General features: G+C 36.3%; 1 protein-coding gene across 4 annotated transcripts in view; it reads left to right on the forward strand.

The window, feature by feature from the left end:
- The window catches only part of LRRFIP2 (LRR binding FLII interacting protein 2), a 658,447-nt gene that overhangs the window by 387,536 nt on the left and 252,113 nt on the right, over window positions 1-18,798 (forward strand). For all 4 annotated transcript variants that reach the window (XM_053714454.1, XM_053714450.1, XM_053714453.1 and 1 more), the window contains one exon: window positions 3,859-3,945. In XM_053714454.1, the coding sequence (XP_053570429.1) occupies window positions 3,859-3,945 (87 nt within the window). The remainder of the gene's footprint in view (window positions 1-3,858; window positions 3,946-18,798) is intronic.

Genomic DNA, 18,798 nt, shown 5'->3' on the forward strand with positions numbered 1-18,798 from the left:
GGGGGTTCCGTTTGAACCCTTACATTCCGTTGATATTAAGTTATTATCTTGGAAAGTTTTGTTTTTGGTTGCAATTTCTTCTGCTAGAAGAGTTTCAGAATTATCTGCTCTGCAGTGTTCTTCTCCTTATCTGGTGTTCCATGCAGATAAGGTGGTTTTGCGTACTAAACCTGGTTTTCTTCCAAAAGTTGTTTCTAACAAAAACATTAACCAGGAGATAGTTGTGCCTTCTTTGTGTCCTAATCCAGTTTCAAAGAAGGAACGTTTGTTGCACAACTTCGATGTAGTTCGTGCTCTCAAATTTTACTTAGCAGCTACTAAGGATTTCAGACAAACTTTGTCTTTGTTTGTTGTTTATTCTGGTAAACGGAGAGGTCAAAAAGCAACTTCTACCTCTCTCTCTTTCTGGATTAAAAGCATTATCCGATTGGCTTATGAGACTGCCGGACGGCAGCCTCCTGAAAGAATCACAGCTCACTCCACTAGGGCTGTGGCTTCCACATGGGCCTTCAAGAACGAGGCTTCTGTTGATCAGATATGTAAGGCAGCGACTTGGTCTTCACTGCACACTTTTTCTAAATTTTACAAATTTGATACTTTTGCTTCTTCTGAGGCTATTTTTGGGAGAAAGGTTTTGCAAGCCGTGGTGCCTTCCATTTAGGTGACCTGATTTGCTCCCTCCCTTCATCCGTGTCCTAAAGCTTTGGTATTGGTTCCCACAAGTAAGGATGACGCCGTGGACCGGACACACCTATGTTGGAGAAAACAGAATTTATGTTTACCTGATAAATTACTTTCTCCAACGGTGTGTCCGGTCCACGGCCCGCCCTGGTTTTTTTTTAATCAGGTCTGATAATTTATTTTCTTTAACTACAGTCACCACGGTAACATATGGTTTCTCCTATGCAAATATTCCTCCTTAACGTCGGTCGAATGACTGGGGTAGGCGGAGCCTAGGAGGGATCATGTGACCAGCTTTGCTGGGCTCTTTGCCATTTCCTGTTGGGGAAGAGAATATCCCACAAGTAAGGATGACGCCGTGGACCGGACACACCGTTGGAGAAAGTAATTTATCAGGTAAACATAAATTCTGTTTTTTTTCTGTCAGTAAAGGGACTAGGTAATTGCCATATCTTGTAATACATAATACAAATAAATGTACTTTTTGTTTTCATGCTTGTGTGAATGTGTCCCTGCTCAGCAACAGAATTGTCAGAAGTGTCCTTATCAACCAGTGACCAATCTGTCCCTAGGGTTAACACATGCACAATTTTCAAAATCAGTAAACAATTTACAGTATATTATAAACATGTTGAGTTTCAATATTACTTATAACTATTCAGTGTGTGTGTAAAACTATTTTATATATTTATACCGAAAATATGCACATACAAAGTTCCACTTGAGTACACATGTATTTTGCTACAATGTACTTTGATACTGGTCAAGCTATACACATATTTTTAAAAAGAAATACAACCCTGTTACAAAAAAATGTGCTCTAAACACAAATGGCCTGTTGAAATGAAAAAAAAAAAACATAGGCATTTTGTCTGTGTATGACTGTCCTGCCTCTGTTTACAATAATTGCAAAAATGTAGTGTTTCTTGCAACAATTAATATATCCAAGTGTAGTCACAACATAAAGGTGAGTGTTTGTATTTCACTCCTCTATTATTAATATTGGATAGACATAAAAAGCATTTTGTAATTATAAAAATAAAAAATGATATGAAAATATATGCGCATAGCATACATATATACATTTCACACAAAATCTGGAAATACAGTATAAAACGTAACAAAGAACATTGATATGACTCGTAACTGTTAATATACAAATACAGACAAAACATATTTATACCAGAACTGCTGGAATCAGGAATTTTATGTCAACACAGTAGCATTAGTTATCTGTGCTATTATTTGTATTTTTAGTATGTTTTATTTATTCTGAAAACGTAATATCTTCACCTTTTGAAGTATGGGGATGTGGATATCATAGGAGAGCGTAACCAGAGTAATTTAAAGAAATATTAAGCATCTTAAGATTGTACTACAAATTGTTTCATATGGTGTAGTAAAAGAAAAAATAATAATAAAAAATATATCTGTATATGTTCATTTTGTAGACTTTACCTATAATTTAATTCTGAAAACTGGGATATTTACAATTCCTGTTACAAGTGCAAGTGTAGACTTCAGACAGGGACAGTTAAAGGGCCACTAAACCCAACATTTTTCTTTCATGATTCAGATAGAGAATACAAATTTAAACAACATTACAATTTACTTCTATTATTTATTTTGCTTAATTTTATAGATATCCATAGTTGAAGAAAAAGAACTGCACATGGGTGAGCCAATCACACGCGGCTTCTATGTGCAGCAACCAATCAGCAGCTACTGAGCATATCTAGATATGCTTTTCAGCAAGGAATATCAAGAGAATAAAACAAATTTGGTAATAGAAGTAAATTAGAAAGATGTTTAACATTGCATTCTATTTCTAAATCATGAAAGAAAAAATGTGGGTTTCGTGTCCCTTTAAGTCCAAGTTCCCTCTATAATAGAAGCGGTGCTGCTATGTTTTATTCTAGCTTTACTTCTCGACTAAGGTCAATTAGGAACAGTTTAACATTTATAAATGAGTCACTAGAGTGTGCAACCAATGCATGTGTGGTATATAGGTAGGCTGAATGAAGCTTAGGAGTGTGCATTTGTCTTAAGCATTCCATAGCTGCAGTGTTTGCAACTATGTATACCATAGCTCTAAACACTGTTGCAAACATTGCTTTCTCATAGCTTGACACATGCACTCTCCTGAGCTCATCTAGGATTACTCTTTAACAATGTATACAGAGAGAACTAAGCAAAATTTATAATAGAGGTAATCTGGAAAACTGTTTAAAATGTAATGCTCTATCTAATCCATTTAAGTTTAACTGATTCTGAACAATAAAACTGTACTTATTTTTTCAGTAATAATAAAGTTCTACTAATACAATAAAAAAATACATCTGCATATTTTTCTTAAGCTAATCTTTGAATATATTAATTGCTCTATCTAACATTTATTTTGGCTTTGTTTTCATTACTGTTTTAAACTGTGTAAACTGGTGGTGGTAACATAAACCATTTCCATAGACTTGAAAGGGACATTAAACCCACATTTTTCATGATTAAGACAGAGCATAACATTTTAAACACATTTAAATGTAGCTTCCAATAGTGCATTTCTGCTCCTGAGCCAACCCTGGTATGCCTTTCAACAAAGGATACTAAGAGAATAAAGCAAATTAGACAGTAAAAGTAAATTGGAAAACTGCATGCTTTTTCTGAATTATAAGTGTTTCATTTTGACCTGTTTTCCATTTTGGGTTTAATGTCCCTTTAAAGCCCAAATACACATTTTAACAGAATGAACATTTATTTTGTCAACTATATGTAATAGGTTAATGCCTTACACTGTGTCATGTACCAATATTTAAGTACTGATCAATTTTTCTTATTTATGTCCTGCTCACTTTTTATTTATTTTTTTAATAACTAATAGTAGAACGCTTTACGTGTCTTTTTTTTTTTTGGTGACAAAATAATAAAGTATGTTTAAACTGTGTTATACTTACTGTCTAAATGGTATCCAGAGAGTCTGAAAATCCGAAGTCAGTTTATTTAGTGTTTATACAAGATGGTTACAGCTCTAGTGAATTGATTGTTATTAGTTGTCAGCAACCTTAATATGTTTTCCTTTTTCACACTAATAAAATTGTAGACTCATAAACACTGAATGTGTGAAACAAGTTTGCATCGTTCCAAGAAATATAAATGTTAACACTATAATCTCTTTCTTTCCAGGCCGAGGCAAGGCTTGCTGCCAAACGAGCGGCCAGAGCAGAAGCCAGAGATATACGCATGCGAGAGCTGGAACGACAACAGAAGGAGGTAAATCTATTGAGAGGAATTATTCAGTTTTCAATTCGGCTCAGAATGTGAAATTTTTTAAGGGTGACAATTGTGTTTTTTTTGTCATTTGATTTGGAGATGTATGAAACATAAGTGTTTGATATAGAAGAATTGAGTTGGAATGTAAACACTTTTAAAAAGTATGTTTTGTTGTTTTGTATAACGCAGAACTCTCCACAAAATCCTTATTGTGACGTAATCTTTTATTTCTTTTGAACCCAAATATATGATAAAATCCCACAGTCATATGGGATTTTTGCCTAAATGGGCAGTTTTGCTAACCTTTGGAAGTCTGGAAGATGATCCATTGTAGTTTAGTGAAGATTTTATTTTTCTTTTGGATAATATGCGCATCTAAATATTAGTTTTAAATGCATATAACAGGAGATGTGAATAGTTAAAAACTGCAATTCTTCATACATTTTTTTACTTAGTTTGTATGGATGAATTTTAAGACTAGTTTTTCTCTTATACGTTGTGTGCTGAGTTTTTTTACTTGTGTTCTCTACAGTTGATGTATCCCATACTTTTTCAATACCGTATGTAAATGTAATTTGCGGCTTATACTTGCAAAGAACAACTTAGACTAACACAAAGCTATGTGGATTATTTCTGTGTAGTAAATTTGTAGCCCCCTCTAAGATTATGTCCAATTTATTTAAAATAACATTGCAGACGTATCAAGCTCATTGTTTTTTTAATTTTTTTACTTTTTCCCATCTGTATTCTTTATATATGTATTTAAAACACTGTGTAAGATTTAATTTCTGTAATTAGTTTAACTGCAAATATAAATCTAATCAATTTTTTTTTACTACACTTGAATGCGTTCTGTTTCTCTATTTTATAGTTTATGCTATAGTTTATGCTGCTATGTTAAAGGGACAGTAAACACCTTGTAATTGTAAGACATTTCTGTTGTGTTGCTATAAAACACTGGTTTTCAAACCTGTCCTCAGGCCTCCCCAACAGGCCAGGTTTTCAGGATTACCTATGGGTGAGAGCAGATAAAGTAGCCATATTTTCTAATCATCTTTTAATTTAGCCTGTGCTCCAGTTCAGATATCCTCAAAGTGTGGCCTGTTAGGGAGGCCCGAGGACAGGTTTAAAAACCAATGATATAGAATAATGTATCAGCCAAGTCTTAACATTTCTAAAACAAATTAACAACCTTTTTACTGCAATTATTTTTCAGTAGCAATCTGGGCTTTAGTCTGCAGACAACAAGGCTAGCCTCTGTTATAGTTGGTATAAAGTATTCTGTTTTGCAGTTATCAATAAAAGCCAATTAGTGAAAGAAATGTAGTAGGGCTATATTTATGCTCAGCGGGGTGGTTTTCATGTTCTGAGAAGTAGAAATTGCTCAATTTTAAATTACATGAAAAGGGGACACAATAAATAAAGTTTATCTTCAAAGGTGTTTTATTATGCATAACTAAACATTTTATATAAAATTCTCAAGGTGCTAACTATCCCTTTAATCTGTTGGAAGACTGCAAAAAATGTTGTAATTACAAGTTTACTGTCCCTTTAAGTGTTATTTTGCAGTCGTGTACACAGTGGGGAAAAAAAGTAATGTAACTCAAAGGGGGATTTTAGTTTTTACAAACTGTTATATATTCTGTGCCACAAATATGCAAATACAAAACAGAAAAAGGTTAGTTTCAAATGCAGTATTTGTTAGAACAGAGTTTAAGAGACGCAAGACTGGTATGGTTAATTCTTTGTTCTGCAGGTGTTTTAACTAACCTGAATGTATTTGTTTTGTAAGAAAACTATGGAGTCAAGTAGACTAGCAGGGATCGCATCAATAATTTTATGAATGAAACAATACTGTGTCCATACCTCTCTATATTTATATGGGTGAAAGTGGTTGGACCGGGACGGGGGCGTTTGAGCAGGTCCAAGGCGACAATGAACATGTCAGGACTAATTTTGGTTCTGTAATTTGCATAATGATCGAGAAGTTTACTGCATGCACATAAGTTTCTGTATTATAACTAACAAATTAGGAGCCCTGGATCCTGGGATTTGTTAAAACATGTTTAAAGGGATATCAGCATAGATGCTACAGGACTGTATGTATGTGTTTAACAACTGTAATGGGGTCCATCACCACGCTTTAGAAAAGCTTATCAAATTATTTATTTACAGAAATCCCCATAGACTTTAATAGTGAATGTTTAGAAAAATCGTTGCATAAACTTTACTAAAGGATTGTGATGAACTCCAAAATTAGAGATTAATATTAATGGAGATGCACTCTGATGTGTTGAAGTATTTTACTTCTATAATGGTATGTACATTTTAAAATATAGGAGTAATTTATTTTCTTTTTATGTATACTAATTTTGTGCTCGAAAATAAATGTTTGCTACTACCTAGCCTGTCAAATGATCAGCAGTGTTTTGGCCTCAGATCTGCTTTACTACAGGTCAGTGCCTAATAATGGTGCTATTTTATGTTGAAACATAACGCATATGTATCTTGTGTGTATTCGGGCCACTGTAACACAGACCAATACAGCAAAATGTACTATTTATAAAGTATTGTGAAAGGATTAAATCATAGCCAACAGAGTTTATTTAAGTAATCCTCAATCTATGTTAGCTATCACTAAAACTATTTATCATGTCACCACAATGGAATGTGATCTTCAGTGAAATATTGGCTTTAGCACTGATCTGTATGTGAGAAAAAAAAAACTTAAAGGGACAGTAAAGTCCAAATTAAACTTTCTCGATACAGATGCATGAAATTTTAAACAACTTTCCAATTTACTTTTATCATCAAATTTGCTTTTTTCTCTTGGTAATTTTTGATAAAGGCTAAACCTAGGTAAGCTTATAGTCTGATTTATAAGACTCTGCAGTCCACCTCTTATCTCACATTCTGGCTGTGAATAGCTTCCTACATGTACTGTTTGTTCATGTGTGCTATATAGATAACATTGTGTTCATCCTAGTGGAGTTATTTAAGAGTCAGCACTAAGAGCCTGAAATGCAAGTCTGTCAAAAGATCTGTGATAAGGAAGCCATCTGCAGAAGCTTTAGATACAAGGTAATCATAGAGGTAAAAAGTATTTTAATCCCTTCACCCAAATAGACGTATATATACGCTGTACTTTGCCTATTGTACCGCACAACATATATATATACGTCTGAGCTTCAGGAAGCTCCAGCAGTCTCAGCTCTTAAGTTACAGCCAAGAGCTGGAGTTCCTGGGCGCCAGGCATCTGTCTGCATATGGAACCGGAGCGCGATTGGTGCTCCGGTTCCATATGAGGGCACATACCAGATGGTTACACACAGTGACACTGTCTGTGTCCCGGTGTGTAGCGATCAACTGCTATTGCCGGCTGGAGGTGTGGGAACGATTCCGGGAATGCGAGTGGGCAGTCCAGCAGTGGAGGAGAGAGGGAGTGGCAGGGCTCTATGCGACAGAAAATAAAAATGATGGGGCAGCTACACCATAGAAAAAGAGGGGTGAGGGGAAGGGGGATACCAAACTGAGGATCACAGGAGGAATGGGGACCACTACAATACAGAATATGTTAAAAAAAAAAAAATATATATATATATATATATATATATATATATATATATATATATATATAAATAAAAAAATGTATAGGTTCTGGCAGACAGCTGCCATGACCTAAGATGGCAGACACTAATTAGAGGGGAGGGTTAGAAGAACTCTTTGGGGAGGATCAGGCAGGTTAGAGGGTAAGGGGGGATCCAACACTGCAGAAAATATAAAAATGAAATAAAAAATATTTAATCATTAAAAAAAGCCTTACATTTTCATACTGGCAGACTGTCTGCCAGTACCTAAGATGGGGTGACCAGTGGGGGGGGGGGGGGGGGGGTGAGGGAGGGAGGAAAAAGAGCTGTTTGGGAGGGATCAGGAGGTGGGAAGTGTCAGGGTAATCTCTACACTAAAGCTAAAATTAACCTTACAAGCTACCTAATTCACCCCTTCACTGCTGTGAATAATAGTGTGTATAAGTGTGGTGACGCCTTCTAATTACCAAAAAGCAATGGCAAAGCCAAATATGTCTGCTATGTCTGAACAAAGAGGATCCCAGAGAAGCTTTTACAACCATTTGTACCATGATTGCACAAGCCACATGTAAATAATTTCAGTGAAAAATCCAAAGTTTGTGAAAAAGTTAACAATTTTTTTTTTATTTGGCGGTGAAATGGTGGCATGAACTATACCGAAATGGGCCCAGATCAATATCAAGGGTTGTCTACTTATAAAATATATATAGTTTTGACAGGTAAATAAAAAAAAAAACCAAAAAAAAAACCAAGGCTCTATTTCTGTTTAAGTGGAGTGATAGCAAAAATGCTAAAAATTCTCTATTTGGGCAAGATTTTCTCTGAAAGTCCCGGTAGTGAAGGGGTTAATATAACAGTGTTGGTTATCCAGAAGTGGGGATTGGTGAATAAAGGGATTATCTATCTTTTTAAACAATACAATTTTTGGTGTTTACTGTCTCTTTAATTTAACTGAGTCTTCCCGAAGGCTTGTCTTTATTTTCTCTTAAAAGGAAACAAAACTGGTCCAATAAGAAACATTGTAATTTCTAAATATACTTACCTATTAAAGGAAGGGGGGAAAAAAAGGTTAATTCAAAAGTTTATATAATCAAACTACATTTAACCTTACTTCACTCACTTGTCCTCCTCCCTACTTGTTTGCTGCTGTCTTTTCCATTAGATAGAAGCAGAGAGGTAAAGTCAATTGGAAACTGTATATGTAAATGAATTAGAACGGTATACAGAAGAGTTTAATGGATGATTGAATAAACCTGTGGTGTTGTGTATAAGAAAGATGTGAACCCTGTTATGTCACCATAGGATTAAGGGCACTTGAGCCCGATACGTCATGTTGTGCTTCCTGGGGCCAATAAAGCCATAAGATTTTATTACCTGAATGGTGCTGCTGTATTATTGTGGAATTAGTTATTCTTGGAGCTGAGAGCAGTGGCTCTAACAGCGTGCATAGCATTGATCACTGGTGCTGGTGAGACTGTTCGTTTTCTTAATTGCAAACTGTAGCGCTAGCTTCTATAGAGAGAATAAGCGCACACTAACGCTGCCTTCTCTCAGCCTCTGCTCAAGCGTTGGGTCTTGCAGGAGCGACACTCGAGCAGAGGCTGATAAAAGGAAGCGTGAGCGCACACCGATTCTCTATAGAAGCTAGGGCTACAGCCTCTGATTGGCTGTAGTGCTCTGTTTCTATAATAGAAGAGACCGTGCTAGAGAAGGTAATGTCTGATTATATAATCTTTTGTATTAACTTTATCTCTTTTGTTACAGCATTTAAAATGTAAGTATATTTAAAGATTACCTAATGTTTCATATGCGACCGGTTTTGTGTCACTTTTAACATTTAACCTGAATGCCACTATCCGACTTTTTCATTTTTAAAACAACCCCTGTCTCGCTATAAATACTTTTTTCTAGCTATCTATGGAATGTAGCACTTTATTGTCATCTTGCAGTTTGGGTTCAAACACATAAAGTCCCACTCGGGGCCACAGACAACTGATGGTCCTAAGAAAGCATGACTGATTTAGCAGGGGTTGACTACCGTTGCTGATTGGCTCACCAGCCTTTTGGGAAGGTAAGATCCATAGACATCAGGGTTAGTAGTATTAAAAGGACATGCTTTAATGTATTATAGCATGTAATTTTTGTGCTACAATGTCCCTTTAAATAACATTGGATCCTAATTTTAACCTCTTAGCTGCAGATGATGACCATGCTTTAAAGTGTGAATGATGACCACATGTCGCCATTCGGGGGGGATGCTTTCAGAGCGGATCACACACAAACTCCCCCCCCCCCACGCACTTAACACCAGGTGGCCCGGCATTGCTTCTCTAGGCACTTAAAATAGGAATGAGACCCCTTTATTTAAAGCACAGAAGCCCCTGCCTAAAATAAAGCTCCTATATATGTTTTAATTCTATCCAGTAATCACTGTGGTAATGGGGATAATGTGCATTTATTTGAGTTGATGCTCATGGGAGCCCCCATGTGCAAATCAAAGCTATATAACTATATCTAAAAGCTCCAATTTATATGGGATAACCACTTCTTTAGGGGAAAAAATACACACGTTGTTTAATACTTTGTTTATTACAATTTGAATAAGAATATGTATTTTTCACACTTTGTTTTGTAGAGTTTTCATATGTCACTATATGTATGTAAATATCTATCTATCTATCTATCTATCTATCTATCTATCTATCTATCTATCTATCTATCTATCTATCTATCTATCTATCTATCTATATATATATATATATATATATATATATATATATATATATATATAAAAACTTCAAGGAACGAAGAGGCACTCGCAGGTCTTAGTTAACACAAATGTTATTAAAAGTTCATCAATTTAGTCAGTCAACGTTTCGGTCCTCACATGGACCTTTGTCAAGACTGTTACTACTGCAAAGATGTAAAATTCAATGAAAGTACAATTCGTACCACTAGGTGAAAGACGCCACATTAAACAAAATAAGCAACCACAAGACGCTAGCAAAGACAAAAAGCAAAAAGTGAAAAAATGCAAAAGAAAACAGAAAAAAGAAAAATAGGAAGGTACATGGAAAATAAATCAACATGAAATGTAAATTCATAGGCTATACATGGTTATCTCCAAAACAGCTTGTAATATCTGATGTATCGTCAAAAAACATTTTGAATAGATTGTACATACATATAAAAGGTGTGAACTGCTAGGTCACATATGTAGAAAGATACTTAATAAGTGTTGATCAACAATGGTGAAAGAGAGAACAACGTTCTATTTCACACAACGCCAGACATGTTGCAGTTAGTTTTGTTCATAATTGCTAGTTAACTCAAGTAATGGTGTAAGCCAGACATTTAAGAAGATGTAAAGCCGAAGTGGACACATACAGTAAACAGACTAAAAAAGACTAAAAGACTAAAAAGACTCCAATCCTCAACAAGTGTACCCTTACATATACTTATACATAGACATCATAGTCGGTATATACATCAGTGTCTTGACAAAGGTCCATGTGAGGACCGAAACATTGACTGACTAAATTGATGAACTATTAATAAAATTTGTGTTAACTAAGACCTGTGAGTGCCTCTTCTTTCCTTGAAGTTTCTACCTATCTACCATAGAGAGCACCCAGGCAATACACATTTACAGTGAGTGCTTGGATCCTAAAACTAGATATATATATTAATGTGTAGGACTTTAAAAAAACAAAAAAAAACTCCAAATCAATGGGGAATGGTTCAGCACTTTAGGGGTTAATCTAGGGTTTAGGTTAAGCAATGGCAAAATCATTTTTAAATAACTTTAAAAGTACAGCATGGTCTTGTTGAAGTATTGATTTAGTAAGCGCACTTAAGTGGCAAGTTACACAAAACTTTACAGAAGCAGTTCATTGGTCTTTTGTTAGAACTTTCATCACTAAGGCTATACATAATTGTTCTTATACACAGATAATGTAAGCTTTTGCATAAAGGATTTGTAAATTTCCCATTGTTCACATATGTGTGTGTGTTTTTTTAATGTTGATATATTTGCACATCTGTTTATGTGATAAGTTAAATAGTAGCAAGTCTGTATCTTTCAAAGTGTTACTAATTGTTGAGTCTTCAATATTTTATCTCTCAGCACCACCTGATGTAAAAATACAATATATATATATATATATATATATATATATATATATATATACATATATATATATACACTGTCAGAAAAAAGGGTACGGTTGGGGTCCATTTGTGAACATTTAGGGTACAATTGCTGTGGTTGTACCCTCAATGGATCATAATTACACCTTAAGGAACTAATATGTACCATTTAGCGGTAAATAAGGTACAAATATGTTTCCAACTGTCAAAGGGTCCATGTCTGTACCATTTAATCCCCCCAAAAAGGTACAATCACTTGTGTGGCTAAAGGGTTGAGGGGGATGGGTGGTTCAAGGCTGCCAAACCCTGCAAGTCCATATCATTTGTACACCTCAATTATTCATATTCACATAACTGGCAGTCACCCAAAATGAATGCAACATACATGTTGTACAGCAAAATAATTATGTTCAATCGTTGTTGGTAATATGCAAGAAGCGGGCAAAGCAAAAAAAAAAATACTTAAAGGGACAGTCTACACCAGATTTGTTATTGTTTAAAAAGATGGATAATCACTTTATTACCCATTCCCCAGTTTTGCATAACCAGCACGGTTATATTAATACATTTTATACCTCTGTGATTACCTTATATCTAAGCCTCTGCAGACTGCCCCCTTATCTCAGTGCTTTTGACAGGCATGCAGTTTAGCCAATCAGTGCAGACTCCTAAATAACTACATGGGAGTGAGCATATTGTTGTCTATATGACACACATGAACTAGTACTGTCTAACTGTGAAAAACTTTCAAAATGCTCTGAGCTAAGAGGCGGTTTTAAACGGTTTAGCTTTTCAAAAATACCACCAAGGGAACAAAGCAAATTTAGTGATAAAAGTCAATTGGAAAGTTGTTTAAATTTTCATGCCCTATCTGAATCATGAAAGTTTCATTTTGACTAGACTGTCCCTTTAATAACCCATATATTCAATGATACTGTGTTGCTGGTTCTAAATGACAAACAAGCACTTAACATTTTAATGTTTATATTTAGAGCATCAAGATGTTAAATCTTAAACATACAGCAAATGTTTTAACTAAAATTACAAAGAATATTTTTTGTTTTAAACTCTATAAAATAAACAAGAGCTGTTTAAGAACCAGTTTTAAAAAAAATAAAATTAAATTGTAACCGTTCCCCAGTCACATACATGGACATTGTGTGACATGCCATAGCGCCATCTGTTGGTTGAAAGTTCCTTGACATGTGTAACATAGCTCCATCTATTGGTATCAAGTTCATCACCAAAGTGTGTACTAGGGAAATAGACTAATTTGCATATATTTTGCATAGAGTGACAATTCAATGTATGGTTGTGAGTTTTATCGTTTATCCCTCCCCCGAATCCCCCTTCTTTTCGTTAGAGTTATATTTTATTATTATGTTGTTTTCTATATATTTATGTTTTATGTGGCATGTCACCCTAAATTAAATGGGGTGTTTTTAGAGTCTAGTACAGAGTGATATAAAACACATTGAGTAATTCATTTTGGAACTGGTTGTTTAGCCGTGCTTTTTTTAGGTGGTTCTGTAGCAGTCTGGAATTGCTACATGGCTACAGTTAAATATGCAAACTTTTTTAAAGCTGCAGTGTGGCTATTGTACTGCCTGAAAAAGTACACGTTGAATGTACATTTGAATGTTATGTGATTAATTTAATGGAACAGCATTTGTAATATGCTGTTTTGAGTACAAATTTGCCATCATGAGGTACAAAGGGCTTGTCACTGGGGCAGTACCCTTAAAAGGCCAGATTTGCACCATGGTACAATATGGTACCATAGGACTGAGGTCCAATCTAGTCACCAAAGGTACATATTTTCCTTTGAAAGGTACAATCTTCAAGGGTACCAATTTGTACCCATTTTAAAGGGTACAGCAGATGTACCTTTGAGGGTACTGCCCCAGTGACAAGCTGTTGTACCCCTAAAGGTACAATTTTGCACATTTTTTCTGACAGTGTACACACACACACACACACACACACACACACACACACACACACACACACACACACACACACACATATATTATAATAAAATGTAACTTTACCTGCCTAATTTTAAGGTCTTGCCTTTTCTAGCTCACCCATCACTATCATGATAAGAAATGGGGACAAATTCAGAAGTGGATGGTAGGAGCAGAATGCCAATTCTGCACTGATGTGTTTTATTGTGACACCTAACAGAGTGGCTTGGTGTGAATTACTAACATTTTGCAAGACATCTATGACACTGAGAGCCTTATAAATTCTTTAAAAACTTAACATAGTACTTAGACATGACTTTTATTAGCCAAATGTCATTTACAGTTTATAGATATAATTGTAGTGTTTCTTTACTTGCACACTGTAAAGTATATGATTGTTATAGGGAGATTTTAGGATTTACTTTTATAGTCATACTTCATTATATATTTCAATGTTTTATTTCTGCTCTATTAAACCACTTCTTTTACTGTAAAATCTTGTCATTTGTTCATTCTTAGATCCTACCAGCATCTATTTTATTATTTTTTTCAGTTTAACCTCTTAAAGTGAATGTAAATTTTGATGTTTAAGTGCCCGGTTTTTAAAACTTTGATTAAAAACAGGGGCACTTTAATTCATCAAAATTTACATTTCACTCCTGTTGTGACAAAAAACTTACCTTTTAAACTTCACAGCAGCTGCTGCTTCCTCCGGTCTCACAAGCCATTTCTGATGTCAGAAATGATTGATAGGTCATCCTCCAATCACAGATTCCCCCCCGGGGGATTCAGTGTCTGATTCACTGCTGTGATTGGAGGAAGCCAGATACCTCATTTTAGACCCAGGAAGAGGCTTTGAAACAGGTGGAGGAAGCTGGAGCTGCTGTGAAGATTAAAAAGTAAGTTTATTTTCACAACAGGAGTGAAATGAAAATATTGATGAATTAAAGTGCCCCTGTTTTTAATCAAAGTTTTAAAAACCGGGCACTTTAGCATCAAAATTTACATTCACTTTAAGGACATATGACAGAATTTTTCCGTCATAAAACAATTGAGCAAACTGAAAGCTGTGTCCTTAAAGGGTTAATCAGATGATTCAAACAACCTCCAGGTTCTATACAGCACAACAAGGATGAGTTGCCTTCAGATGTTTCACATGAATTTCAGTTTTGAGTCTCAAAGTAGCATTAATACTCTTTAGTTAAATATGGGTCAGTTGGTCATTTTATTTTTGAGTTGGGTTAATCATAGCTACTGCGTATTAATATTGATCTTGGAGAGATATTACTCATTTGGGTGATATGTCTATGCATGCTATTTAAAAATGGTGTCCATCTGCATGAGTGGAACAAGATCTTTTATCGCTGTTCTGTCTAATTTCTGCTTAAAGGGACCTGAAAAGCAACATTTTTCTTTTAAGATTCAGATAGCACTCAAATTTACTTCTATTATCAAGTTTGCTGTTCTTATGGTATCCTTTGTTTAAATAATACCTATGTAGTCACAGAAGTAGCAATGAATTACTAGAAGCTAGCTGATGATTGGTGGCAGCACATAAATGCCTCTTGTGATTGGCTTATCCGGCATGCTCAGCTAGTTCCCAGTAGTGTATTGCAGCTCCTTCAGCAAAGGATACTAAGAGAACAAAGACATTTTGATAATAGAAGTAAATTGTAAACTTGTTTAAAATGGTGTGCTCTATCTGAATCATGAAAGAAAAAAATGGATTTCATATCCCTTTAATATTTATTAGTGCTATTGCTGAATGCTTCAAAATTAATAAAACATTTGTTTCAGCCAACATCATAGATTTTAATGATAGATTACAGCACTCAGATGGATTTTAGCCTGTTAGCTCAGAGGCAGTTGACTATAGTTAGCAATTGGCTGCCTTCTGCTTATCAAAATAGTGTTATGCTTGCTGTATGCTTTATTTTTTTTTATATATATTCTGTTCCTATATTTGCCAATGCTATTTTAGTCGGAGGCCGTTTTATTACTCATTTCATGTAGACCAACATGGGTTACTTTGACAAAACATATTTTCTCTTGTAAGGTGTATCCAGTCCACGGATCATCCATTACTTGTGGAATATTCTCCTTCCCAACAGGAAGCTGCAAGAGGATCACCCACAGCAGAGCTGTCTATATAGCTTCTCCCCCAACTGCCACCTCCAGTCATTCTCTTGCAGCTCTCGACAAGGGAAGTAGCTAGAGATGTGTGGTGACTTAGTGTAGTTTATCTTCAATCAAAAGTTTGTTATTTTTAAATGGTACCGGCGTTGTACTGTTTTTACCTCAGTCAGAAATTAGAAGAAGAGTTTTACCTGAGGTTTTTGAGGATCTTAGCAGGTTGTAACTAAGATCCACTGCTGTTCTCACACATAACTGAAGAGTATGGGAAAACTTCAGCTGGGAGAACGGCCTGCAGAATTAACTGCCCTGAGGTATGTTCAGTATATTTTTTTCTAGAGAGATGATAAGAAGTCTAGAAAATGCTGACAGTGCCTGATATATTTAAGGTAAGCCTGATTGCAGTGAATTAACAAACGACTGGCATCATGCTTGCAGTAAAGGGTAATATTCATGTTACTTACTCTTATGGCTTAGTATGTTAAACGTTTACAGGATTTATAAAGAACGTTTTTTACTAAGGGTGATAAATCTTTATTTGGGGCCTAGTTTTCCACATGGCTGTGATTTTACTCCTAGGAATAGTTTTTTAAGGCCCTCTGACTTTCAGTGCATGGTGGGAGTGCGCAGTAGTTTTTACATCCTGAGACATCCAGCTTCCCTGAAGGAGTCCCCTGACATATTGGACCTCTGTAAGCAGTTTTTGTGCCTACAAAAGTCGTTTTATGGGAAGGTAGGAGCCACAGTAGAGCTGTGGCAGTTTGCTTGTGACTGTTATAACGGTTTTACCGTTTTTTTGCTTCGTTTTTGAGCCTGAGGGGTTAATCATCCATTTGCAAGTGGGTGCAATGCTATTTTAGTCTTATATATACACTGTAAAAATTTCATAGAGTTAACTGCTTTTTTCACTGTTTTGCAGTTTTTGTGTTTGTTTTTTTCCCTTAAAGGCACAGTACCATTTTTTATATTCTGCTTTTTCACATTAATTAAAGTGTTTTCAAAGCTTGCTGGTCTCATTACTAGTCTGTTAAACATGTCTGACATAGAGGAAACTCCTTGTTCATTATGTTTAGAAGCCATTGTGGAACCTCCTCTTAGAATGTGTACCAAATGCACTGATCTTACTATAAGTTATAAAGACCATATTCTGGCTTTAAAAGATTTATCACCAGAGGAAATTGACAAGGGGGAAGTTATGCCGACTAACTCTCCCCACGTGTCAGAGCCTATAACTCCCGCTCAAGGGACGCCAAGTATATCTAGCGCGCCCATAGCGTTTACCTTACAAGACATGGCGGCAGTTATGGATCATACCCTTACAGCGGTATTGTCCAAACTGCCAGGGTTACAAGGAAAGCGAGACAGCTCTGGGGCTAAGAAAAATACAGAGCTCTCTGACGCTTTAGTAGCTATGTCTGATACACCCTCACAATATGCAGAAGCTGAGGCAGGAGAGCTTCTTTCTGTGGGTGATTTTTCTGACTCAGGGAAGACACTTCAACCTGATTCTGATATGTCTACATTTAAATTTAAGCTTGAACACCTCCGCGTGTTGCTCAGGGAGGTTTTAGCAACTCTGGATGACTGTGACACCATTATAGTCCCAGAGAAATTGTGTAGATTGGATAAATACTATGCAGTGCCTGTTTACACTGATGTTTTTCCAATACCTAAGAGGTTTTGCAGAAATTATTACTAAGGAATCGGATAGATCAGGTGTACCGTTCTCTCCCCCTCCTGTTTTTAAAAAGATGTTTCCCATAGATGCCGCTACACGGGACTTGTGGCAAACGGTCCCTAAGGTGGAGGGAGCAGTCTCTACCCTAGCGAAGCGTACAACTATCCCTGTCGAGGACAGTTGTGCTTTTCTAGATCCAATGGATAAAAAATTAGAGGGTTACCTAAAGAAAATGTTTATTCAACAAGGTTTTATTCTCCAGCCCCTTGCATGCATTGCCCCTGTCACTGCTGCTGTGGCCTTCTGGTTTGAGTCTCTAGAAGAGGCTCTACAGGTAGAAACCCCATTGGATGATATCCTTGACAAGCTTAAAGCTCTTAAGCTAGCCAATTCATTTGTTTCTGACGCCGTTGTTCATTTAATCAAACTAACGGCTAAGAACTCAGGTTTTGCTATTTAGGCGCGTAGGGCGTTATGGCTTAAATCCTGGTCAGCTGACGTTACTTCAAAGTCTAAGCTTCTCAACATTCCCTTCAAGGGGCAGACCCTATTCGGGCCTGGACTGAAGGAGATCATTTCTGATATTACTGGAGGAAAAGGTCACGCCCTTCCTCAGGATAGGTCCAACAAATTAAGGACCAAACAGACTAATTTTCGTGCCTTTCGAAACTTCAAGAGTGGCGCAGCTTCAACTTCCTCTAACACAAAACAAGAGGGAAATTTTGCCCAGTCCAAGCCGGTCTGGAGACCTAACCAGGCTTGGAACAAAGGAAAGCAGGCCAAAAAACCTGCTGCTGCCTCTAAGACAGCATGAAAGATCAGCCCCCGATCCGATAACGGATCTAGTTGGGGGCAGACTTTCTCTCTTCGCCCAGGCTTGGGCAAGAGATGTCCAGGATCCCTGGGTGTTGGAAATTGTGTCCCAGGGATATCTTCTGGACTTCAAAGCTTCTTCCCCAAAAGGAAGATTTCATCTCTCACAATTATCTGCAAACCAGATAAAGAGAGAGGCATTCTTACATTGTGTTCAAGACCTCCTAGTTATGGGAGTGATCCACCCAGTTCCAAAGGAGGAACAGGGGCAAGGCTTCTATTCAAATCTGTTTGTAGTTCCCAAGAAAGAGGGAACCTTCAGACCAATCTTAGTTCTCAAGATCCTAAACAAATTTCTCAGGGTCCCATCCTTCAAGATGGAGACTATTCGAACCATCCTACCTATGATCCAGGAGGGTCAATATATGACTACCGTGGACTTAAAGGATGCTTATCTTCATATTCCGATACACAGAGATCATCATCGGTTTCTCAGGTTCGCCTTCCTAGACAAGCATTACCAGTT

The sequence above is a fragment of the Bombina bombina genome, chromosome 5, assembly GCF_027579735.1.
Source record: "Bombina bombina isolate aBomBom1 chromosome 5, aBomBom1.pri, whole genome shotgun sequence".
Taxonomy (NCBI): Eukaryota; Metazoa; Chordata; class Amphibia; order Anura; family Bombinatoridae; genus Bombina; species Bombina bombina.